At 42.2% G+C, this 27,731-nt stretch overlaps 1 protein-coding gene across 1 annotated transcript in view; it reads right to left on the minus strand.

The window, feature by feature from the left end:
• Nucleotides 1-3,982: 3,982 nt before the first annotated feature.
• The window catches only part of LOC114830095 (zinc finger protein 385A-like), a 54,247-nt gene continuing 30,498 nt past the window's right edge, over nt 3,983-27,731 (minus strand). The window contains exons 2-3 of the mRNA XM_029116878.1: nt 4,429-4,782; nt 3,983-4,122 (exon numbers count right to left, since the gene is read on the minus strand). Coding sequence (XP_028972711.1) covers nt 3,983-4,122; nt 4,429-4,780 — 492 coding nt within the window. The 5' untranslated portion in view covers nt 4,781-4,782. The remainder of the gene's footprint in view (nt 4,123-4,428; nt 4,783-27,731) is intronic.

Genomic DNA, 27,731 nt, shown 5'->3' on the forward strand with positions numbered 1-27,731 from the left:
CTTTTGGCAAAGCCTTAGGAAGAGTATGTGTAAGAGGTGGTGGAGGACGAGGAAGAGGACAGGGATGAGGAAGAGCAAGTCAAAGAACAGTAATTTCAGATGAAATTCGGGCAACTGAGGTAGACCATGTTCTTTTTTGTGGAATGAAGCCAGACAAAGAGTACAACCCAATTTGAGCAGACTGAGCATAAGGACTGCTATGTTCTCCCAAACAGAAAGAGGCTCTCATTGTTGATATGGTCCTTTAAAACACTGCGTGAAACACAGCAAAGAGTTGTTGAAGACAATGTAAACTTTGAAAGAATCAACAGTGTCAGGCTTTCTACCATTGACTGTGTCCTCCTACACAACTTTGTGCTTAACTCAGAAATGTTAAAAAAAATAAGATTTCAGTATGTGCAAGTACACTCACCTAAAGGATTATTAGGAACACCATACTAATACTGTGTTTGACCCCCTTTCGCCTTCAGAACTGCCTTAATTCTACATGGCATTGATTCAACAAGGTGCTGAAAGCATTCTTTAGAAATGTTGGCCCATATTGATAGGATAGCGTCTTGCAGTTGATGGAGATTTGTGGGATGCACATCCAGGGCACAAAGCTCCCGTTCCACCACATCCCAAAGATGCTCTATTGGGTTGAGATCTGGTGACTGTGGGGGCCATTTCAGTACATTGCAAGGTTATAATCGTTAACGAAAACGAACAAAACAATGAAAACTAGGTGGGAAAAAACATTGTCGTTAACGGAAATAAAAATAAAAACAAGGCATTACAAAAAAACGATAACTAACTAAAACGGTAATGTGTGGTTGACAAAACTAACTAAAATAAAATTATAGAGTAAATGTTCTTAGTTTTCGTCTTTGTCAATGCTGTTTACATATTTGTGCCCATATGTACATTTTATGTACTGGTTTTATTGTTGAATAAATATTTTCTAAAATTGTATGATGTTTTTGTTGAGTTATTATTACACAATACTTTTTCGGATCTTTTTGAATCTTGCCCCTGACAAATAGCCCATATTACAAAAAAAGACTAAAAAAAATTAAAACTAAACTAGCAAACCCACTTTAAAAACTAATTAAAACCAAACTGAATAAAAAATAAAAAAACGTCAAAACGAAATAAAAATAAAAACTAATAAAAAATGCAAAACTATAATAACCTTGGTACAGTGAACTCATTGTCATGTTCAAGAAACCAATTTGAACATCCAGGGCATGAAGCTCCCGTTCCACCACATCCCAAAGATGCTCTATTGGGTTGAGATCTGGTGACTGTGGGGGCCATTTCAGTACAGTGAACTCATTGTCATGTTCAAAAAACCAATTTGAAATGATTCGAGCTTTGTGACATGGTGCATTATCCTGCTGGAAGTAGCCATCAGAGGATGGGTACATGGTGGTCATAAAGGGATGGACATGGTCAGAAACAATGCTCATGTAGGCCGTGGCATTTAAACAATGCCCAATTGGCACTAAGGGGCCTAAAGTGTGCCAAGAAAACATCCCCCACACCATTACACCACCACCACCAGCCTGCACAGTGGTAACAAGGCATGATGGATCCATGTTCTCATTCTGTTTACGCCAATTTCTGACTCTAATGTCTCAACAGAAATCGAGACTCATCAGACCAGGCAACATTCTTCCAGTCTTCAACTGTCCAATTTTGGTGAGCTCGTGCAAATTGTAGCCTCTTTTCCTATTTGTAGTGGAGATGAGTGGTACCCGGTGGGGTCTTCTGCTGTTGTAGCCCATCCGCCTCAAGGTTGTGCGTGTTGTGGCTTCACAAATGCTTTGCTGCATACCTCGGTTGTAACGAGTGGTTATTTCAGTCAAAGTTGCTCTTCTATCAGCTTGAATCAGTCGGCCTTTTCACCCACAGGACTGCCGCATACTGGATGTTTTTCCCTTTTCACACCATTCTTTGTAAACCCTATAAATGGTTTTGCGTGAAAATCCCAGTAACTGAGCAGATTGTGAAGTACTCAGACCGGCCCGTCTGGCACCAACAACCATGCCACGCTCAGAATTGCTTAAATCACCTTTCTTTCCCATTCTGACATTCAGTTTGGAGTTCAGGAGATTCTTGACCAGGACCACACCCCTAAATGCATTGAGGCAACTCCCATGTGATTGGTTGATTTGATAATTGCATTAATGAGAAATTGAACAGTTGTTCCTAATAATCCTTTAGGTGAGTGTATGTGTACACTCAGACACTTTCAGCACTGATGCCCACAGTACAATTCAATGCTACTAGCCTACTATTACTGTAAACTGCACTATATTGTAGTGTTTGTAAATCAGGTGCACATAGAAATATACTATTGCAGAAGTATTACTAAACTACTAAACTATTATATGTTTTCATATAGAAAGAGTTTGAATTAAATTCCATGGAAATGCCCCATGAATACATTTTGGAAGATGAAGCAGGGTTTAATCTGGCGAAGAGGAGAAAGAAAGGCAGGAACCTAATTGGCCAACGTGCCATCATGGAAATCCCTTTTCAGAGTGGTGTTCAGCGTGGTGGTCTGCGTGGTGGTCACCCTTGGTGCAGCCATAAGTAATCGTCAGGTTCTCCACTGTCATGCAATCCTGGGGCCACATTACAATTGATTATCTTCTTCCATTTCTGGGTGGTCTTGTCAGGTTTTATCATGGCATCCGGATGCACAAGTGGTTCAACATCAACCAGCGATTCATACATTTTTGCCTTCCACCATACAGCCCTTTCCTCAACCCAGTAGAAGAGTTTGTCTCTGCGTGGCAGTGCAAGGTCTGTGACCACTGTTTGTAATATTTTTTTTATTGCAAAATGCATTTATGATGTAAAATACATTTTTTAAGTTCTGTAACCACATGCCCTGGATGCTTGGAAGATAGGGTACTGTGTTTAAAGTTTTGAGAAAATGCATGAAGGTTTCAATAAACATGTCTTAGCAATTGTGAAAAACTTTTTAATTATTTGACACGTGTTCCTTGTTGTTTCTTCCCGGTGCACATGGTACTAGTAGTAATGTTTCATGTATGTAATTAGATGGTATTTCAAGTGCCCTTTGTTACGCATGCAAGTACCCTGTATGTGCGTTTGTGTTTGTCCCCTCCTCCCGTTTCCCCAGGTGTCCTTTATGTTCCTGATTGTGATCGTTGGTGTTTCCCACCTGGCAGTCATGAGTGCATCGCCTAATTGTCCAATCAGTGGACACCCCTCCTAATTGCACCACCTGTTCCTTTTTTCCAGTACCCAATCACATCACACATCCCTGGTTTAAAAACACAGTTGATTCTCCCAGAGAAACTATTTTGCTTTACCCCACATGGACATAGACACTCGTGAGATATGCACCCTTTTTGATAGACAGACACTTTGTTAATTCATACAGCAGTTAGTTTAGCACATCTCACTTTGTCCTGTTTCATGTGAGTAGGTATTGCTGTGGTGTTTTGTTTTGTGTTGTCCAGTCATTTGTTTGCTGTTTTTTTTTAGCAAGTCGCCCTTGGGCATACACAACCCGTAGGAACGTTTTCTCTAAAAACTTTAGTTAGAACTGAGTGGACCACCCACTGTATTTTTGTATTGGTTAGTAGTTAGCTAAGCGGTTCTTGAGGCAGGCAAGTTCAATTTAGGGGTGTTTGGACTATTTCATTTTCTTTCTTGGTCCAGCTCAGCCCCTTTTCCCTAATCCCTTTACCGTGTGTTTATAATGAACATTATGTTTGACGGTAGCTTTGGTTGTCTGTGTTTGTTCTCACTGTTTTATTTACACTAAACTAATTTGCATGAGTTTTATGTTATTGGTCTCTGTACCATCCTCCCTAGACTTCTAGAGCCACAGGGTTTGTAACACCCTTTCCAAACTGTCTACAGAAAGGTGGCCATGGTAACTGTAGTTAGATCATTCTACCTTACCCCACATGACCTATGTAATCCTCTCTCGACCCAGCCGACTCACAATCCCAGTGTCGGTTCAGGCACCCCCGAGCTCCAGCCCCATCCAACCATTAGCCCCAGGCTTCCCCAAGCCACATTGCTTCTCCTTGTGAACTGTTTTCTTGAGGTATGCAGGTGTTTGGGGCCCAGACTCTGGACCTACACAGGCAGCCCCAGCTGGGTGTATTCAGGGGAGAGAAAGGGGCACAGCCAGGCCCATCACAAGCCTCACCGACCCCACAGGGACTGGGAATCTCCTTTGCATGAGTAACCCGCAGATGTCCTTTTCTCTCACTCAAATAAACCACACTCACACGCCCATTCACATACACAGTACAAATGAGTGAGATAAACTGAGTCACGTAAAGGAGTGGTTTGGGGCAAATAGCGGAATACTTATGTCTCAGTTGATGGACTATTATGCCAATCTATTGATATTGTATGTTCCAGTAAATTACTGAAGGGTGAGTTGTCCCAGCTAACCTGTGTTGGAGCAGGTGACCACATCGGCTGGTGCTGGACTGGTGCCAGTGCTGTCGTTCAGAGGGAGTTCTCCAGTGTTGAGCTGCTTGACTCGGCGCAGGTGGGAACGGCCGTTATAATGAACCTGAGCCTGGGCGGGGGAGTTGAGCTGGAGGTTACAGACCTCGCAGAGGGAGTACAGGAGTCTTTTCTTCTGCTGAGGGCCTTCCAGGTGCCCCTGATGTCCAGAGTGTCCATCTTCCAGCTCCTGGAGAAGCTCGCCACGTATGCTGAAGGGCAAGCATATGGTGGTGCCATGGCTCCCGCCACTGCCATTTCCCATCAGCTGGGTGGGACTCAGAGGGCGTTTCATACCTGAAACAAAAACACAGCATGGAAACTTGATTCCGAAGATGAGAAATTCACAGAAATGCGTCTAGGTCATTGTCCTTCAGAAGAATTCTGCCCTTACATTTTCTATTGATTTTGAACACCTCAGGTACAAAAGGCTGGGATTTGGTAGAAAAACTTGCTAGGCAATCCCAAGAGTTTAATAGACCGAAAATGGATAGGAGGATGGTATTACAAAGTAAGGTAAGAGTAGTAGTAGTTCTCGTGCATTTCTCACAATATATTCAACAGTAAGTTCTCCACACCTATTCAACACAGCCTGTACCACCTGTCCAAGGACAAAATGTCACTATATCTTACAGACTAGAGTGCCATTTAAGACAGCAAATTGTATAGCCCACAACTGCCATCACTAATTTATCGCCCAATCGCCTGTGAAAGGTCAAGTGTCTATAGTGTGATGTATAGATGAAAGATGACATGTGTCAGATATATGTTGTGTCAAACACACAGCCTGGGGTCCAGAGATGAACCCAGCGCTTATCAAAGCAGTGTGGCTCCCTTTGTTCCAAATATAAGCCAGTTGGAAGTCTGCAGGTCACATCCACTCATATCCGCACAATCACACATTCACATGCAAAGAAGTCTGGGACAGACATAGGCTGCATTTACATAGGCAGCACAATTGTAATTTGCGTGTTAACATGGCCATACATGTCTGTAAAGATTAAATTCACCACTGTCAATGGAGCACAAGGTCCAATCCAAATCTGACTTTCTCTTCTAACACAGTGCCTTGGGGTACAGGTTCTGCTACTTTGGGTGTCCAGGGAGTTGAACAGCAGATTTTTTCCCCTTGTAGTCTCATGTATTTAATCTAGCAACCTGGTAGGATGTTCTAACCACTATAGCTTTATTGGTAGAGTGTGATGCGTGTAATGCCAGGATTATGGGTTTGACTCCTGGGGCCACCTACATGGAAAACGCCACACGCTGGAATATTAGCTGCTTTGGATCAAAGTGTTAGGTTAATCACAAATAGTATTACACACACACACAATCTCATGCAATCACTGGCACCCCTTGTGTACATCTTAACTTACAAAAGCACTAATGCGAGTAGTCACGCTAGTCTCAAATGTGTGCTGCAAATCTTTAACAAACACTATAAACCCTAATGTTCTGTCATTACTCAAAACTTTTGAGGAACCAATTGTGCTAAAAATATTTTTCTACAGGTAGTTACTTAAAATTGTTTTGTAGTAATCCGTCAAACCAGTTAAGTCAAACTGGGTCCAAATGTGAATTGTATTTGCATAAAACTATTGTGTGATATACTAAGCCACATTCCAATATATTTGCACATTATGCATTGCCTGTCACAGCGCAGGTGAGGCAGCACATGTGGAGCACAGCAAGATGGTATCATCCTTTTATTATTTCTCTCCAAAAAAAATAACAAAAGAAAGGGCACACCGCAAACTGAAGGCTAAAGCACAAACACAAAGCAAACGCCAAACATTGACAAACAACCAAAGGAAAAACAGGGCAACTTAAATAGGGTCCCCAATTAGAGACAATGTGGCACAGCTGTCTCTAATTGGGGAGAACAGAAAGCAGTACCCCAGAGATGCCTAGAGGCATAAAGTGTTATAAAGTTAAAACATTTAATACATTACAACGGTGTTACTTTGAAGACTTGCTTTTCATTGTACAGTGGCCAGATAGACATGGTAAAAAAAAATGTTTAAACTTTCCCCAAATTTCCTGATTTCCAGAAAATAACATTACTGAGATTTCTGGAAAACCTGAGACATTTAAAAGACTTGTGCAACCCTACCTGCAAAGGGAAAGGTAATTCCTATTAGAATCCAGCTTTAATTTGGACCGCAATATGAAATTCTTACTAGATTATTGGATTACTTTAGAAAAATGTATGTTTAATCTGTGTTGTTAAGATTAATCAGTCAGTGTGCATGCAAAAAAGGATAATAATACAATTCCATAATGTAAAAAAAAACTTAAATTCAAACTTTCAAAACGTGAGTGAAAATCAGAAGCAAACATTTTATGTCATTGGCAAAATGTCACTAGCTTTGAGTTGAATTTACTAGAAATATTTGAATTAAAATGCTTTGTGGTTTACAACACTATCCAGTCATCAACTTGTCCTACACAGAGGCAGTGAGGTGTTCCGATATATACTTTCCTTGACTTTGATACTCCCTGTTAAATAGCCTGTTCCAAACCTAGTGTTGACAGAAGCTTCCCTTTGGGCCGCAACAGCAACCCCTAACACAACTCCCTGTCATCAGTGCCAACTGCACAATTAGCTACTGCAACTGTATTATTCTGGCAGATGATTGGCCACTAGACATAATTACTTAGGATGTCTCTTTCTTCAGTAACCTTCTGAAAAAAATATCCAAGTATAGAGCAATGCTCCAACACTACTTGTTATAAAAGACATACAATAGTACCAGAATAAGTTCAGTATGCTTGCGTGAGAGCCATTACTTTCCGTCACATCTCCAATACAGAGACAGGTGGGTGAAAAGGCATATCCTAAGCATCTCAGTTGGTAGAGCATGGTGCATGCTATGTGGGGATTGTGGCTAGGGTTAGGCTAAGGTTAGATACAGTTTTTTTTGTCTCTATTATGTACAACCATTGAAGGTAAACACAATTAATATTTTTCCACTTTTTTGCATGACAGTTTACCCACTATAGCCACTGATGTCTTTTAAATCTCTGTAAAGAGTGTATTATTCTTGCCAAATACAATGATTTGATTGGGCTCATATTTCCCCTTTTTTTCAAATGGCAACCTAGTTCTGTATGTTGTAGTACAAACACAAATAATATGTTTTTTAGGACGCTACCTCTGTGTTTGTCAGCAATACCAATAAGTAGGGTAACAGCTGGGGAAAATGTCTCTTAGTTCTCCTATCCAGGTCAGAATGTTCTTAATAAACTTGCCTCAGGTTGTTGGTTTTCTCATTTAGCGTATTTGACACACTAGTCTTCAAAGGATTTCAATGCCAAACAGAAGCCCCATCACGGAACGTTGATGAATGCGGGAATTTAAACAAGGAAAACACTGAATGAAGAGTTTACAGAAAGTGTGTCTCAGCACAATCTATATTATGTTTCCCAATAGGGGCTCCCAGTAGACTTTTTTTAGTATTTTATTTCCCTAATTTAGCCATACTGCCTCTCCATGGCTTGCATATTGCCAGGTTTTGTGTGGACACAGGGCTGTGAGGTAATGGCCATACTGGCAACTGAGAAGCGAAGCTACTGTATTTGAATGTCCATATTGTGGACAATAATCAATGTCATATTTTTAAGTACTATAAATGCATTTTGTTTTTCTATTAAAAGTCCATTAAAATATTTCGGTCAGTGATGTGTCAAATACCCCAATTACAATAGGCCTGTTGTTCAGTGTTTTTCTATGCTGATAATATAAAAAATACCAAATGTATAAACTGTAGCTGTAGGAGAATATAAGGTAGGGAAGAAGGGTATATGTAGGGGAGAGGGCCAAAACATTCACAGCCTCTGCAAACATTTCATTTTGTTTCTCCTGGGAGGGCTCTAGACATGGTAGTGTTAGTGGGGGGGCAAAGCAGAGAGGGTATGGGGTAAGACTAAACCCTCCTCCATCTGTCATCCCGGGCTGTGGAGAAGCAGAAGTCAGAGTGTCTGCGGTGTAAGCACCTGCTCAGCACAGCACCCTGGGCAGAGCATGATATCATTACTATGATGACGGACACACCCGCTAAATGCATTCTGAATGTCAGTTGACTAAATCTCTCACATAAACACCTGGTCTGGTCTACTGGTAGCACTGCCGAATCCAGGCCATATTACATTTTCTAGTGATTGGTATCATGAGTCATGTCTCATGATATAATTATACTGTTTATAATGTGCTGTTTCTACACAAGAGCAAATTGGGTTAACTGTTGCTCAAGGACAGAACTACAGATTCTACACATTGCCACCTTACCCTGTAAACAATTTAAAGTCAATTCAACAAATTATTATTTAACCAGTGCTTATTAGGCTGATATATATTTACCTTCCACCCTCTTAACAATCTTTTACATTTTTATTGGATTGCTAATTTCGCTTTGGTCCATTTACAGATTGATTGGATAAGCAAACACTCAAAGATTTTAACCAAAACAACTATCCCTTATAAGCACAGTGCTTTCTCAGGGGGAGTTTTATATCGACAACCAGAAAATAGTCATATTAAGTTATTTATTGGATGGGCCATCATTAAGAATAACTAATTCGACCAGGCCTCAAGCACCGACCAGTATCTATATTTTCTTATTTGGTGTCAATTCACCACTGATCTGTTTGGTCAAGCACATACGATTCATGAACATAACGAGTCATTATCACTCTTTATGCTGTCAATGGGCTCTCTACATTAGGAATCTGTGGATCACCTACTGCCTCTGGCACACGTTTGAATCTGGCCTGCTTGTTTTTGCAACAACTCTCTCCTCTATTGTCCACACTTTTGTGTAAAATAAAGCATAAAATACCTGTAATCTTAACTATTTAAAAGAATACCAGATCTTCAGGATGTCACTTAATTAACAAATCTACCAGTGAAATGAATGAGCACTTATTCAGATTGAATGCACGTGCCTTTCTAAAAAAAGTTAACAACCATTAGCAGTTGTTCAGATTATTATTTGGTTTATGTTGACTGAATTTGAATCTTCTTAGCATATGTAAAGCATAAACATTTTGACTGGATTGAAAAATACATTACATAAAGTTAGTTCTGGAAATAATTGGGACACTGACACAAGTTTAGTAATTTTGGCTGTTTGCCAGAATATATTCAAGTTACAGTTAAATAATGAACATGGGCTTAAAGTGCAGACTCATTTTAATTTGAGGGTATTCACATTCAATTCGGAGGAAAGGTTTCGGAATTAAAGCTCTTTAATAAGTAGCCCCTTCTTTTTCAAGTGACCAAAAATCATTGGACAATTGACTCAATGGACATGTGTGGGCTATTCCTTTGTTATTCATCAATAAAGCAGGTAAAAGGTCTGGAGTTGATTCCAGGTGTGACATTCACTTTTGGAAGCTTTTGCTGTGAACCCACGACATGTGGTCAAAGGCGCTCTCAATACAAGTGAAAGAGGACATCCATAAAAAACACACATGTGAATTCGTTAACTGTAATTATTTAAACCGAAATACAATTATTTGGCTGGAAATATAGCTGTTGATTACAACCATTAAGTTATGGTATGCTAATTGCATACTTTTACCAAGTTGTCAAGGCTAATATCCCTTTCAAACTTTTCTTTAGCCTCTTGAGGTTAGAGAAGGAGTCTCTTCCATACACATGTCCATTAAGCACTCAAGGAGATGCAGTCATAACAAAATGCTTCGGTTTATTGATCATAATATCCGGCTGTGAGCATCGATTACATAGCATGATTCATGTGATTGAAGAAACTTTTGCTCTCCACACTCTAACCTGACTCTGCCAAACAATTCTTCTTAATTATTAACACCTGAGTTCACGCACCGTGGTGTGTCAAGGAGGAGGAGCTAATACATATACTTAGTCAGGTTAGTCCAAGTATTAAAAATTTAACATAAAATGTCATTAAACATTTAAATCATAATATTTTAAGATGCATAAAAGTAAAGCAAATGTAATCTTTCAAGTTCAATCATATTCCTGATAATGCACAAAATTCAAAATACGGCTCCAACATCCTGGCCCCTAATTGTTAATGCTTAAGCAGAACAATTATCAAATATAAAATATCTAATGGCGCTAGAACTAAGAACTAGATACAGTCTTGCCATATGTGCAGTATACCAAATCAAATGTCGATTCATATTGCATTTCATTCATCATTGGAAATACATTGTGATATTCCTTTTTTTGTTTTCATAACAACACCCATAAACCCCCCCCCCAGGGTCAATGCCATACACATGTGGCTAACGCACATTCCATAAGGAAGGAGACAAAGAGTCCAATGGGTGTGTAAATGTGGTGCAAAAGATGAAAAGTCCATGAATGTGCAGAATTTGAGTGTATATGTGTGGCTAAATTGAAAAGTCCATATAGGTAAAGATATGTACTGGTGTGTGAGCACGCAATGATATATGTAGGTTTGTCAGGATATGTGAAAGCGTGCATATTGAACAGGCCATAGAATGCTGACATTGCATTGTCAGGATCTCTCAAGCTGACTTGTCAGCTTCCAGAAGCAAACAAAGTTTGGTGATGGGTCTTTGCAGAACAGTAGTATTAGTCTTCAGTATGACACTCCGGACAAGACCTTTGGGCCCAGGCAGGGTCTTAATCACACGAGCTAAGGGCCACAAGTTTCTTGGTGCTGTGTGGTCCACTATAACTACTATATCATTTACCTTGAAGTTTCTCTTGGGATCGACCCACTTTTGCCGTTGCTGCATCAATGAAAGATATTCAGTTATCCATCTTTGCCAGAAAAGGTTTGCAAGGTATTGCACTTGTTTCCATCGCTTTCTAGCATACAAGTCATCCCTATTGAAGAGTCCAGGTGGCAAGATTGGTTTGGATTTCAACTGCAGAAGGTGATTTGGCGTTAGGGGTTCAAGATCATTTGGGTCACCGGATACAGTTGTGATGGGCCGGTCATTGAGAATGCACTCAACTTTGCACAAAACTGTTTGTAACAGATCATCTAGCGTCTGTTGTTTCAGGACAGAAAGCAGTGTCTTTTTGACTAGCTTGATTAATCTCTCCCACACTCCTCCAAAGTGGGCTGCAAATGGTGGATTAAAGGTCCACTTGACATGATTGCTCAGCAGTCTCTTGAATTTTGTGATGGTCCATCTGGTTCAAGGAGGCCTCTAATTCCTTCTGGGCACACACAAAGTTTGTGCCACGATCAGTTCTGATGGTCAGTACTGGTCCCCTGCGACATAAAAACCGTTGAATAGCATTGATGCAAGAGTTTGTGTCTAGCGTGCATGCCACTTCAAGATGTATTGCTCGGCTTGCCAAAAATAAATATAACCCCCCATCTTTTCACATGTGAGCGGCCTCGTTTGACTTCAATAGGTCCGCAGTAGTCAATACCTACATGTGAAAAAGGTGGTAGGTCAGGAGCGACACGTTCCTCTGGGAGGTCAGCCATTTTCTGTTCTCCAACTATAGCTTGCATTCGTCTGCAAAAGACAAAAGACTTTATTATCTTTCTTGCAGAGGAGTTTGCAGATGGTAACCAGAACCTCTGAACCAATCTTGAGAGCATGTAATTTCTTCCTGAGTGTCCAGCCCTTTGATGGATATCACGCAGGATCAGTCTGGATATATGCAAATCTTTGGGTAGGATAATTGGGTTCTTTAGACTCACTGGCATGGCTGCTTTACTTAGTCTTCCTGCAATCCTCAACATGCCATCATCAATGATTGGATCCAGTTGTATAAGGAGATATTTGATTTGATGAGTTTGTCTTCTTTCAAGAGCGTGATCTCTGAATCGAAGTAGCGCTGTTGTTCATAGAGAATGACAGACTTCTCTGCTTCGTCCAAATCATCTGGAGTTAATCCTTTTTGTGCCACTTTCCACTTGGAATCTATAGTAAGACCTTTGTCTTTCTGATTTCGAAGCATCAAGAGTCCTTTGAGCCGTAGCCACATAGCTCTCAATAGTTTCCTCCATGAAGAATAGTACTCAATTATTCTAGTAACTGCGCTGTTCTGCAGGTTCAAGTAGTTGGTAGAGAGTTCTCTTTTTACCTCAGTTTCGTTTGGTGAGATGTAACTGAGATCTTCTGGCATTTCAGGCCATTCAGATTTCTCCTTCGACAGGAAGTGAGGACCATTCAGCCATCTTGTGGAATTCAGGAGGGATTCTATCTGTAAACCATGTGAGCTGTCATCTGCCAGGTTGTCTCCAGAACATACATACCTCCACTGATGTACTTGCGAGAGGTTATGTATCACTGCAATCCTGTTGGCAACATAAGTATGAAATCGTTTTGTTTGGTTATGGATGTACTTCAGTACTACTGTACTGTCTGTCCAGAAAGTAGAATCATCCAGTTCCATGTGAAGTTCCCTTTGCAACATTCTATGCACCTTCACAGCCAGGCTTTTCCCAGTATGAAGGTGACATGAACATTTTTGACACTATTTATAAGTTTGAGGTAACTTGCCGTCCCATATCCTAACTCAGAGTAAATCCTCCTAGGGTGCATATATCTCTGAGATCTTTAATGAGCTTGATTGCTTCTTCCAAGGAAGCCACAGATTTGAGACAATCATTGATGTAAAAACTATGATTAATTGTATCAATGACCTATGGGCTGTATCGTTCAGAATAATCAATTCCTGTTTGCTTTAATGCAAAATTGGCAATGCTGGGAGAAAATACTGCACCAAAAAGACGAACATTCATCCTATAGGCTTCAAGTGGCTGGTTAACATCCCCTAGTGGCCACCACAGGAATCGAAGAAAGTCACGATGATGATTTTGAACTTGTTCCTGATAGTACATTGCTTCGATGTCTGCCATTATTGAAATGTGTTCCTTCCTGAATCTAAGCAGCACACCAAGAAGTGGGTTGGTCAGGTCAGGACCTTGGAGAAGTTCAGAGTTTTGCCTTTGAATGAAGATGAACAATCAAATACAATCCGAAGTTTCCCCTTCTTCTTGTGTAGCCACGTTAGCGGATGTGTTCCGTCGCTTAGCAGCAGCCTCCCTAACGCTGAATTTAGCGAAATGTGATTTCGGCAAGGCAACAGTGACCTACTTAGGGAAGGAAGTAGGTAGGGGCGAGGTACGTCCCATAGTTAAGAAAGTGGAAGCTATCGTTTCATACCCTGTGCCAACCACCAGACGCCAGCTGCGGCGATTTGTTGGTATGGTTGGTTATTACCGTACATTCTGTAAGAATTTCTCTACCGTAATAGCTCCTCTCACCTCATTGCTGAGCCCGAAGGTACAGTTTACGTGGTCTGCAGAGTGTCGACAGGCATTTGAGTCAGCTAAGGCTCTTCTCTGTTCCTCCCCGGTTTTAGCAGCACCCGATCCCAGCAAGCCGTTCAAGCTGGAAGTCGATGCCAGTAGTATGGGTGCAGGGGCAGTTCTGATACAGGAGGATGATGAAGGGATCGATAGGCCCGTTTGTTTCTATTCCAAGAAATTCACACCCTGTCAGACACGTTATTCTACAGTCGAGCAAGAGACGTTGGCACTACTGTTAGCGTTACAATTCTTTGAAGTGTATGTTGGGTCTAGTGCCTTACCTGTGGTTGTTTACACCGATCATAATCCTCTAGTTTTCCTCAGCAGGATGTACAACAGCAACAGGCGTTTGATGCGGTGGGCGTTGATTGTGCAGGGATACAACCTAACTATCCACCATATTAAGGGTTCCAACAACGTTGTTGCTGACGCGCTCTCGCGAGTCTGGTGAGACTTCCGCTGCCGGAGTGATTGTCTACAGGGAACGTTGTGTACAGATGGGTGACACGAACTATTCGTTGTGTCTTTTTGTGGTGGGCGTGTTACGTCCCCTGTTCAAAATCCCTGTAGTGTTCTGTGTATGTGTCTTCTCAGTACAGGTGACAATATTCTTCAATCAAGCTCATCAATGACTCCGCCTACCCCGTTACCCGGTTCAGCTGTTTCCACTCACCATCTGTCCCATCATGCATTTCTGAGCAGTATATGTACTTCTGGTTTTTGGTCATTCTCTCTCTCACTCTCCATCCGTAAGGTTGTGTATGTGGTTTCTGGTTAGTTGTGAAGTGTTTTGTGGTTTTGCGTGGTTTAGAGTGAGAGCTGTGTGTGTGGTTGAATTGTTTGTGGTTGAACTTTTGTTTGTACAACTGGTACGTTGTCTAACACTTATTTCCTCTTGTTTCTACAGGGAGTGAGGAGTAGTTTAGCCCTGCTCCGGAGTCTACATCCCTGCACGTAGGGTAACTCCCCTGTCTAGGCACACTAGTTACACCTGGCTGGGCCACCTACTGTAAGTTTGGGTAGGGCGCCCTGACAGTGTGCCAGATCAGCTTCTGTGTTTTGGGTGGGAGTTAGGACAGGTAAGGGGGTGGGAGGCTGTTTGTTTCTTTCTTTGATTTGGTACCGCCAGTTCTCCTCATCTCCCTGATATTAATTTCTGTGGCTAAATAAAAGCCTGCTTTGTACGGTACTTCTGTGTGTTGTGTCCTTACTTGCACTACGACCCCATACCCTTTTGCTGGCTGCAGGGCGTCCTTGTGCAGTGGCGTGGCTCCCACTCCCCTCCTGGGGAGGACAGAACGTAACAGTATACACCATGATGTGGTATGTACCATACTTGACCATCATCCCTTTGGAGTTGTTCTTGCGGCACCTTTTCTGCGTATTCCTTCTTCAGCACATCCTCCATGAACACACTATACTAATTTGCATAAGTAGAATCCTTCTTGAATCTCTTAGCAAGGTTAAGTGTACGTTGTGCTGTCACATCGTAGTTGTTGGGCAAGGTTGGATCTTGATTGCGAAAAGGTAGGGGTAAGTGGTAATGCCCATTTTTGAGTTCCACTGAAGACGTTGCTATGTTCATGAATGTTTTGTCTTCTGCTGACATTTCTCTTTTCTCCTCATAATCCTTTTCAGGAAAGTCATGATTATATTGCCTGATTAGCAGATCTTGAAGATTCTCCATAGAGATGCGGTTGGCCATCACTGACGTTAATCCAGCTTCATCCAAAGACGGACAAGAATTGAGTGGGCCATTAACCACCCATCCTAACAGAGTCTTGACCACATATGGTCCATTTCCTTGACTGTTCACCATTTTCCATGATTCCATAGCCTTTGGAACATTAATTCCAATCAAGATTTCAATATCAGCATTGATTCTTTTCAGTTCGATTTCTTTCAAATAAGGCCATTTTTGAAGATCATGGTGAGTGAGTAGGTTATCTTTTGATACAGGGATCTTGGGTTGAGTGTATACTTTAGGCAGATCTATGTATCCACCTCCATCAATACTAGTTACTTCTAGTCCTGTGAGCTCATAGCTCTTAACAGGTCTCTTCTGCCCCATCGTTCTCAGAAGAATCACAGTTCTGCGTCCTTTGGAATTCAGCTGATTCATGAGATTCTCAGTGCAGAACGTCGCCGAACTGCCTGGATCAAGAAAGGCATAGGTTTTAATGATCTTACTGCCTTTGGCAACTTTAACTTGGACTGGCACGATTGCTAGTGCACATTCCCTACTGGCCCCAGTTGCATGATCAGCTGATACTAGTGCACTATTAACTGGCGTTTCCTTTGGTTCTGTAAAACATAGGTTTGGCAAAATCTGCTTCTTTGAGTTTTCATTGACAATGTGGAGCAATGTAGGATGTTCTCGTTGACATATCTGGCAATCCATTTTCTTATTGCAATCTTTGCTCATGTGACCCTTTTTTAAGCATCCAAAGCCGTGACCATTTCTTTTGAGGTTTGCAACCTTTTTGTTTTGGGATTCTGATTTTTATATTTTACAGTCAGTTCATGGTTGCCTTGGCAGATATTACAAGAGGTCAAACCAGCAACAGGGATGTTAGCTTGCTGCCGTGCTTTATATACCTCTCTGCACGCCTGCTCAACAGGTTGTGTCACCGTAGTAACAAAGCTGCTGCCCCTTTTAGGTATCCTCAAGCTGGCTGTTCTTTGTTTTACAACTGTACCTTTAACAGGAGTAGGATCTTGGATAGCTCCGAAAACTGGATGGAGTAGAATTTCAGACTGAGTTTCCAGAAATTCTACGAGATTTCTAAATCTTATATGAGTATTTGTTCTTTGGAATGACTCAAAAGTCACTGTCCGCCACCTTTCATGGAGCTTGGGAGTTTGGATACAATCAATTTCAAGTTTGATACAATGTTCAGTTCATCCATGTAATCTAGATCTTGCATGACGTTGCAACATTCTCTAAGGTACAGAGCATAGGCATGAAGTGATTTTCCATCATCAGTTTTGATGGCTGTCCAATTCAGTGCATCTTCAATGTAAGCACTTGCAATCTTCATTTCATTGCCGAAATGTTTCTTTAAGAGTTGCTGAGCTTCAGTGTATCCTCTGCGAGCTTCCATGTGCAGACAGCTACGAATAAGGTCTCGGGCTTGGCCAGCAGTAAACTGTTCAAGAAAGTAGAGCCTGTCCTGACTGCTGCTGGCCTTGTCTTCAATCAGGTATTTAAAAGCATGAATGAAAGACTGGTAGGACAATGGGTCTCCATTAAAAACTGGTACTTCTCTTTTTGGCTATAGAGAAAGATTTTGCTGCATAATCGTAAGATCAGTCATTTCCTTTTGCCTTTGGTTTAGGCTAAAGCCTTTGTTTGAGCCATTACTGACCTCCAACCTTGGACTTGCTGGACTTGCGGCTGCTGCTACTCGAGAGCCCTTTTGCCCATAACTAACTGCTCTCTGCAGTGGAGTTTTAGGTACTGCTGTAACAGGAGCAAATTCTATTGCAGAGGCATCAATAAAAGTGGGTCCAACGTTATCTTCCATGTTTGCATCATAATAGTCATTCATAGCATCACCTTGTGACTCAGCATTAATCGTCAGCACTTTAATCTTTGCATCTGCTGCTGCTATTTGTGTTTGCAGTTCTGTCCTTTGAATTTTTATTTTATAATGGCTTCTTCCATCTGCAACGCTTGTAAATCAGGCAGAGTTTTAGCGCATGCTTCTAACGCAGCCTTTTCAGCGGCAGCTAATTTGGCTGCAGAAGAGGCCTTAGATGATGTAGATCTTATAGACACTCTAGAAATGTTTGAAATACTGTCTTTTGGTTCGACTGCTGTTAGTTGACTTTGTTGTTCCTTCTTCAAATTTTCAACATCTTTAATCAGGTAATCAAAAGTCATCATTCTAGTTTCAAACCAATCTACATGATCATTTTCTTTTTCTTCTTCTGCCAAAAGCTCTTGCACTGCTTTATGCAAACTTCGCGGATATGAAGTAGTAATGCCGACATGCATTTCTCTACCTCTTCAACGATACCACCTTCAGTAAGCAGAGCTTTAATTTCATTCATTTTCCTCGTGCATATTCCTAGTTTGCCTCTACGCATTGCAATGCATGACTTTAGAAGCCTTTCAGCCGCAGCGGCCGTCTGAGTCTCCTCTTCCATCATGTAATATTCAGAATATAAATGCTAGCAGCTCCTTTTAGCGTTTAAACGCACATTGTATGTCTGTGTTTGCATGCGTGTACTCAAACATTCAATCCGAGCTCAGATTCATTGATCAGTTGTATTGTTTGTATCTGTCGTACTCACAGCTGATGCGTTGTTCATCCCTTAAAATCGTGCTCTTCATCTGTGGCCGTGAACGGCAGAGCTTCCAAGTTTCTTGAGAAGATAATCCGCAGTACAGTCCTTTTGTGTCACGACGCTCGATCTTAAGTGCAAGTTTCTTCAGTAAATTGTCAAGGCTAATATCCCTATCAAACTTTTCTTTTGCCTCTGGGGGTTAGAGAAAGAGTATCTTCCATACACGTCCATTAAGCAGGCACGGAGATGCAGTCATAACAAAATGCTTTGGTTTATTGATCATAATCTCCGGTTTACTTTTAAACAAAAACAATACATGAAACTTTCCAAGAAAACAAAATATTGCTATGAGCATCGATTACATATTACATACCTACATGCGATTGAAGAAACTGTTGCTCTCCACACTCTAACCTGACTCTGGCAAACAATTCTTCTTAATTATTAACACCTGAGTTCATAATAACTCAGGTGTTAATAATTAAATTACAATTTATTTTTTTTCTAATAAAATGGCGTTTGAACAGAACATGTAATTTTCTTATTTGTCTTATCAAAACGGCCAATATTCTGGACAAACAGAAGAGCTACCAGACATGTTTTAAATAGCCGTACTACGTATTACTGTGGGGATTTCTTTAAGACTGCAAGGGAAGCTCGGCTTCCCCTATAATGTAAAAAAAAATATGGTCAAATATGTACTATTGTGTAAACATTTTATTGACAAAAAATGCATTAAAACACGTTAATCTCTAAAACTAGTTAGTTCAGAATCAGCTACAGGTCGGTGACTCGATTTTCTTCTCATGCAATCCCGCAGAATCACAGTGCATTTCCCTGTTGAAGCAGAGCATCCATTGACTTCAATGGGGCTGCTTAGAACAGTTTTTTTCAGTGCTCCGAAAGTAGACGGTGATTGGATAAATACTGCGATTATGTCCCGCCAACGGATGATCAGCATCTCTGGAGGTGAATGAGGAGTGGGCTGGCCCGGACTCCGGGCTTCCACGTGATGATTGGAGGATCCAACGATCTGTCAAACTGCATCTCCTTTTGACTGACAGCGGTCTGTACTATAAGAAGTCACTGAAGCTATTTCGCGCTCAGTCCCATCGCGGATTTCTCAAGTGTATTCGAAAGACAAACTGATGCAATATTTCTTGATATTTGTTTGGCGAAATTGCTAGCCGATTTGCATCATACATTTCACACAATTATAGGCTACACCACAATCCTTGTTTCAGTTTTACAAAGTAATTTTAAATTTTTTTTTCCAGATCGCAATTATGTTTATAGACAATTATGTTTATAAAAGATCCAAGGCTATAGCCCGGACACCCAGGCCACTGGGTTGGAGTCTAGCTAGCGAACGGCACAATTCGCTTGCCACGATTAGGGCTTATTAATGTTAAGCCTTGTGTCGCCCTTGCGTTCCGTGCATACCCCCGTGTCCTGCGGGTCAGTTCGCGCCTTGCTGTGTACACCCCAACTCGTTCGTGTTGGGGAGACCCAAGAGAAAGGGCAGGGTGCTGTCTAACCGTGGGTCAGTGAGACCCGACAGGGAAAGGACAGGGTTCTATCTAACTGTGGGACATAGAGACCCCAGGGGAAAGGGGTTGTCTAACCGTGGGACATAGAGACCCCAGGTGAAAGGGCAGGGTGCTGTCTAACAGTGGGTCGGAGAGACCCAAGGGGAAAGGGGAGGGTGTTGTCTAACCGTGGGACATAGAGACCCCAGGGGAAAGGTGTTGTCTAACCGTGGGACATAGAGACCCCAGGGGAAAGGGGAGGGTGTTGTCTTACCGTGGGACATAGAGACCCCTGGGGAAAGGTGTTGTCTAACAGTGGGACATAGAGACCCCAGGGGAAAGGTGTTGTCTAACCGTGGGACATAGAGACCCCAGGGAAAGGGGTGGGTGTTGTCTAACCGTGGGACATAGAGACCCAAGGGGAAAGGGGAGGGTGTTGTCTAACCGTGGGACATAGAGACCCCAGGGGAAAGGGGAGGGTGTTGTCTAACCGTGGGACATAGAGACCCGAGGGAATGGGCGCGGTGCGGGACAACCGTGGTCTGAGCGACCCAAGGGAAAGGGCAGGGTGTTGTCTAACCGTGGGACATAGAGACCCAAGGGGAAAGGGGAGGGTGTTGTCTAACCGTGGGACATAGAGACCCCAGGGGAAAGGGGAGGGTGTTGTCTAACCGTGGGACATAGAGACCCGAGGGAATGTGCACGGTGCGGGACAACCGTGGGTCTGAGAGACCCGAGGGCGAGGGGAACCGGTACGCTAACCGTGGGAGGGAAAGAGACCCCAGGGAAAAGGGCAGGGTGCCGTCTAACGGTGATTCTCTACCTAGGGACAGTGGGTGGCGCAGGGACCGATATGCAAACCGTGGGTGACAGAGACCATTTTTTCCCCGGGTCAGTCCGTCTCTTCTTTTGTAAACCCCCAATCGGCGCACGTGGGACAGTAGGCATGCGTGCAGCGTTTGCATACGTATCTCTTACACCCGCTGCACACCTTGTGGGATTTACAGTCTTTCTTGGGCGGGCAGCTCTGACACCTCTTCCTCTTACTGGCAGGGGCACGGGCAGCGACTTCCAGACCCTCGGGGCGATCCCCTGCTCTAGCGCCCTGCGCGGCTTTCACGAGCGCAGCGGACGAGTGTGTGCGCGGGATACGCACCCTTCTTTCCATGAGCGGCATCACGAGAGCTTTTCCCAGCTGCTCCAGGAAGACTCTCCTCTTGTTCCACCTACGGGTCTTCCAGCCGGGGTTGAGCTCCCTCCATATCACAAAGGCATTGTAGGCGGACACGTCGATTATGTTGTGGAACACCACCAGCGGGCCGTCATCCTCCTGCAGCTGTAGGTTCCGACCACCTTGTCTAGGTTGTCCACCCCTCCTTTGTTGCTGTTGTAGTCCAGGATCACGGACGTCCGCGTCCGTGTGCAGCGTGCTCAGCAGTACCACGTTCTTGCTTTTCTTGGGCATGTAGGACACGTGAGTGGCGTTCAGGGTGAACGCGAACCTGGACGAGAACACCTCTCAGGCCCTTGGTCGCGAGCAGCGCGGCCGGGAGCTCGGGCTTGTTCTTGCGAACTGTGCACACCATCGTGAGCCCCCTGGCCAGGAGCCACTGTCCGAGTTCGTAGGAGTCGAAGAAATTATCGCACGTCACGTTGTGTCCCCTGAGCCCCTCTGTCACATCGAGCACCACCCGGTGTACACTTGCATCTTCCACGCATAGCTGGATTTCGCGTCGCACGCCACCCACGACTTGATCCCGTATCTCGCGGGCTTGCTGGGCATGTACTGGCGGAAAGGGCAACGACCAAGCGAGCACACGCGCGGTGGGGGGGACCAATGTTAGTATCTGTTTCTCGCATTCCGTACGGAGCACGTGTGGGAATGCAGCTCGTGTCAGAAGAGACCCTGGGGCGAGGGGAGCGCGTGCGGGCTAACAGTGGCCGGTGGAACGCTAACGGTGGGTCTTTCTGACCCCCGGGGCTACTCTAAGTGGGTCGCTACGTACCCTAGGGCCGGGGCAGGTGGAACGCTAACGGTGGGTCTTTCTGACCCCCAGGGCTACGCTAGGGCCAGGGCAGGCTGTCTGCGGGTCGGGCGGACCCCGGGACAGCACGAGGGTTAAAAAGAGGAAGAGGATTGATTAAGAAAATGAACCCAGAGGACAATGAGATCATTGCAACGTCTGTGGTGTCACCTATACTGTATGCTCAGTTTCCAAAGACTGGGAAGAGTTCATTATGTTGACTAAATAAAAAAACATTTGTTGGATCATAGAATGTGTTTTATTGCTGTTTAGATGTAGGCTATTACACAGTATGGTTATATATATTTTGACTGATTTGATAAAACAAATGTGTTGATGCAACAAAAAAGCCACTGACGCATTTGTCTATTAAATACAGTAAAAGTAAACTCTGACAGCCAATTCACAAACTGTCATAAGTCGTGTTTTTCTACCATGCCGTACTTCAAAACTATGATCGTAACAAATAGTTCTGCTTTGTATTTTATTATTACTTAAGATATTTCAAATGTTTAAACAAATAGTCTTTATTTCTGTGTAGGCTATTGGTGTATTTCTTTATTAATACATTTCGTAATTATATCAGTGATGAAGTTGCAACTAGAAACATTTTGCTTTTAAATTTGTTATAACCTGTTATTTTAGGAGAACATTGTGAATATTGTTTGTACTGTCGTTTAGAAAACGATTTTAAAGAACGAATAGCATTTTTTGCGTTCAAGCTCCCCCATATATGTGGAATTGTGCAATCACAGTTTGATGCAATCTACCTGATCTTGCTGTGGTAAGAAAATGCTGTCATTAAATGAGCAACATCTGTAGGATCCTTTCCATGGTAAAGAAAAACCTAGGTAAATACATCAGTTGTGCTCGTACAATTAAGACTTAATGCCAGTTAACAACCCATCAAGTATATATTAAACCTTGATGGATATTTAATGCAAAGCTCACAACTCACTCGCAGTGGCACTTGGTTTGAAATTCAAGAGTGAATCTGAGTGTTCTGTGACTGTTGATAATAATGTCCTATGGAAAATAAATGTTAAATTACAGTTAAAAATATCTAAATGTCAAAGCATATAGACACTGGAGCAAATGCTAAATCATGTATTTGTACTTCTTAAAAGTGTGCTGTCCTGATTCAGTACTTTGGAGACTCATGGGCTCTCCCATTCTAGATGTTACACTACGAACCATATTTTTGATCTAATCAAAGAATCAGAGAAAAAACACAGCATTAGGTAGGTGTGATATAAGTGTAATGAGTTAGTTATGTTGGATAAAGAGTTTGAGATGGTAAGAGTTTATCATTTTATTTGGTATATTTAGCTAGATAAAATAAAATTAAAAAAGGCATAATGGTATAATTTGTCTTAGTTCTATAATGTTTTTTCTATCAGAAAAGGTGTGAATTAAAACAAGGGAAACACTCTGACTGAGAAATGTTTCTTCAAGGAAGGTGAGACTGAGAGGGTTCAATACTGACTGAGATAAAAATATATACCGTAATTCCCCATGTATAAACCGCATCCACCAGAAAATTTTATAGTTTTGTGTGTATAAAACCGATATAAAAACAGCATTTGCCTGGAGAATTATGACTCGTACATACATTGTACATTAATATTAAACATCTATCATAGGGCACTACCAAAATACATTTGTTGAAGAATAAAATGTGTTTTTGAAAACCCTGTAATGCCAATTGTATCATCTTTGCTACATGAGTTTCTCAGAACTCTACGTGGTCAAGCAATCATCAATGAAAAAGTTCACCGGTGGAAACAGTCTTAAAAATGTTAACTTGTGGATTAGCCGCACCCATGTGTAGCCTGTTGAAAAAAAGTTACTTATAGATGTTCAGAAATTGTTGTACTGTTGCTTTAAAGCTGAAGGACGTAACTTTCAAAACAGGAAGAATTTCCACCTCATTTTCCCAGAATGCTCGGCTGTCACTTGTGTGACATCAAATCACTCAAATCACTCTTAAAGCCCCACACAATATCTGTGTGCTTAATTTAGCTCATCTAAAAATAATCTTAATCCAACCAGTTGAGTTGAAATACAGTTGTGCTCAAAATTTTGCATACCCTGCCAGAAATGTGAAATGTAGGCACTGATTTTGAAAATGTGACTGATCATGCAAAATAACTGCCTTTTATTAAAGGATAGTGATCATATGAAGCCATTTATTACATAGTTGTATGGCTCCTTTTTAAAGCATAATGATTTAAAACACAAAATGACAAAAACAGGTGAAAATGGCAATTAAAGGTGAATTTCTCACACCTGTGGCTTTTTAAATTGCAATTCGTGTATGTGTATAAATAGAAAAATGAGTTTGTTTGCTCTGAAGTGGATGCACTGAGCAGGCTAAATACTGAACATGGGAAAATAAGGAAGTGGCTTTTAGCTAACTTTACTTAAGTAAAGTAAAGTTAGCTAAAACACTAGCTACCTAGCTAACCTCACACTGCTGTTAGTAATTGCCCTATTGGTTTAAATGGGGCTAGATATTCAGACAGAGAGGAAATGGCCTGTTACTGACTGTACATATATCCAGCAGTTTTGCTACTACTACCAGCTTCTATGCACGGGGGATATGATCACTAGTATAGCCAGGAGGAGAGGCCTCATTTAGGGCAGTGAATTCATCAGGCTTTAGCCATGTTTCACACAAGCCAATAACATATAGTTTATGATCAGAGAATAATTCATTCACTGCAACTGCCTTTGGAGCAAGGGATCTAACATTTAGGAGTCCCATTTTGAGATGCAAGGTGATACAGTCATTTTTATTTGGGACCAATGCGGAGGAACGCTTTGTCTTAATTCTTACTACCATGTTTAACCTTTCACTATACTAGCTGGCTGGCCAACAGCCTGCAGCCTGACCTGCAACCTATCTCATGGTGAGGCTATAGGAATGAGACTCCTGTCAATGGGATGTCCGAAAAGAAAACGCTGGCGTCTTGTATTAAACAGTCCACGGATTACATTTACAAACAAAGGGCAACCATGGCATCCATGACAGAGACAATGAAAGATACACAGATTCTTGGAGTTCTGAAAGATTTTAGTGTGAACTGTAGCGAAAACACACCACATTGTAAACAAAGTCAATAGACTAAACGCAAATCGCAAAGGACTTCATATGTAATCAAGGGATTTTCCGCCTGCCGCAAAACATTCTTACATGTATACAGGTGAGTCTAAAGTTTGCTGACAATTATTTTTCAGAAAGTTGTCAAAGACCTTTGTATTGCTAGTTATGTACCTATATTGTAGCTAATAAAGTAACTGTTCAAGTTAACTAGCTAGGTAATAACATTAACTTACCAGCTAGCTAATATTTCCTGGTTTTTAGCTTGTTTGTTGTGTAACTATTTTTTTTTCATAAAAGTGAGCAAGTCAATTAGCTTGATAATAAGCTACCTTATTAACCGGTCATTCATCCAGGTGTGCAATAAAATGCCTCAGGAAGGCAATAAAAAGGGCAAAAAGCCAATACAGAGTCAAAGTAAAATCTCTCTACCAGGGCTCCAATACCAGGAACCTGTGAAGTGGTCTGAGAACCATCACTGACTATAAAGGTTATTCAGGCAGTGTGGGGGAAGTGCCGGCTTCTCTCCCAGAGGAACTGAACTCTTTCTATGCTCGCTTTGAGAACATCATCCCTGGCATGGACACTCAAATGGACCAGGATGGCTGCCCTTTACAAATGACCAGGGCAGATGTTTGCAAAGCCCTAAAAAGGATGAACATCCGCAAGGCTCCTGGACCAGACAACATCTCAGGCCAAGTTCTCAAGGTCTATCCAGACCAACTGGCTAATGTCTTTACTGATATCTTCAACCTGGGTCAAGACCCCACTTAGTGCAGATGGATCCTGAACTTCCTGACGGGCAGACCCCAGGTGGTGCTGATGGGCAACACCACCTCCTCATTGACTCTCAGTACTGGTTCCCCCCAGGGCTGTGTGTTGAGCCCGCTCCTATACTCTCTCTTCACCCACGACTGCCTGGCAACCCATGTCTCCAACACCATTGTTAAGTTTGCTGACGACACCACCATCATAGGCCTGATCTCTGACAACGACTAGTCAGCCTATAGAGACGAGGTAAGGTTATTGACTGCGTGGTCTCAGGAAAACAATCTACAGCTAAATATCAGCAAAACGAAGGAGATGATTGTTGATCACAGGAAGCAGCAGCGGGAGACCACGCCCCCATACACATCAATGGGTCTGCAGTAGAGAGAGTTCACAACATCCGGTTCCTTGGTGTCAATATCACCGGTGATTTGACCTAGTCTCATCACTTTTGGTGAAGGATCCCAGGAAATGGCTCTTCTTCCTACGCCGATTAAGGAGATTTGGCATGGATTCCAGGATACTCTTCAACTTCTACAGATGCACTATTGAGAGTATCCTGTCCAGCTGTGTCACCGCCTGGTATTGCAGCTTCACCGCCTTCGACCATAAAGCATTTCAGAGGGTGATTAAAACAGCAGAGCGCATCACAAGGTCTCACCTGCCATCCCTGCAGGATCTCTACACAGAGAGGTGTAGGAGGAGGAGCAGCCACCCATGCCATGGACTGTTTACAGAGCTGCCGTCAGGCAGAAGGTACAGGAGTATTCCGTCCAAAACTAACAGGCTACAGGACCGTTTCTTATTGATAGTTTGTGTTCTTCTTATTTATGTATTATAATTACTGTTACTTTTTTAACTTTTAACTGCAATGTCAGGGGTAGGAAAACCAAGCATTTCATTGCCATAACTTGTTATTGCAAATGACAAATAAACCTGCTAAGCCACTTTGTTAAGCCACTTTAACTTTCACTGTACTGTTTCTACCTGATGTATCAAGTGCATGTGAAAACAATTACATTTTATTTGGTTTGATATCATATGTGTTTATTTGAGACCAACCAGACCAGGCCAGAGTGCTCTCATTTGAATACTTAAATTGCTGGGTGGGGTTAAGAGGGTGTAAACTACCCTGAATGGGCGTAAACAAAGACTCTGGCAAGTGTCAATCTTTCAAGGCATTTTTCTCAGAACTAAGTAGAGCAGATTATCAACTTTTAGCTTCATCAAACAGTATTGTATGATATACCATAACAAACCTCTGAGTCTGGACATTTATAAAATGCAATAAAAAGCCAAACAAAAATTTTGCGATAGGACCCATTGCCCAAATTCCTGAAGTCGCATTTGGGTTACCGGAAAAGCCCAAATATCCAGTGGCAACGTTGGATTTAACGGTCGTCATACAACTGCTGATAGCCTACTACATATGGTTGTTCTTTGATCAACAAAGACAATCAGGGATTCAAGTACTTATTCTTATGAGGTTGGACATTTAAATTGACACAACAACCAGGTAATTTCGAAATGTTATTTAGCTCTTAGGGGTGAAGAGGTATTTGATTTGCCACTCCATTCACAAGCATTGGTTCCAGGCCTGCAAAGGGGTTTAATATATACAGTGGGCAGAACAAGTATTTGATACACTGCCGATTTTGCAGGAAAATTACATTGTATGATTTTTAAATAATTCATTTGCATTTTATAGCATGATATAAGTATTTGATCACCTACCAACCAGTAAGAATTCCGGCTCTCACAGACCTGTTTGTTTTTCTTTAAGAAGCCCTCCTGTTCTCCACTCATTACCTGTATTAACTGCACCTGTTTGAACCCGTTACCGGTATAAAAGACACTTTTCCACACACTAAATCAAACAGACTCCAGCCTCTCCACAATGGCCAAGACCAGAGAGCTGTGTAAGGACATCAGGGATAAAATTGTAGACCTCCACAAGGCTGGGATGTGCTACAGGACAATAGGCAAGCAGCTTGGAGATCAGCCCAAAACTACACAGCAACACCTGGTCAATGACCTGAAGAGAGCTGGGACTACAGTCTCAAAGAAAACCATTAGTAACACACTAAGCCATCATGGATTAAAATCCTGCAGCGCACACAAGGTCCCTCTGCTCAAGCCAGCGCATGTCCAGGCCCGTCTGAAGTTTACCAATGATTATCTGGATGATTCAGAGGAGGAAAGGGGAGAAGGTCATGTGGTCTGATGAGACAAAAAT

This window comes from Esox lucius, chromosome 22, assembly GCF_011004845.1.
Source record: "Esox lucius isolate fEsoLuc1 chromosome 22, fEsoLuc1.pri, whole genome shotgun sequence".
Taxonomy (NCBI): domain Eukaryota; kingdom Metazoa; phylum Chordata; class Actinopteri; order Esociformes; family Esocidae; genus Esox; species Esox lucius.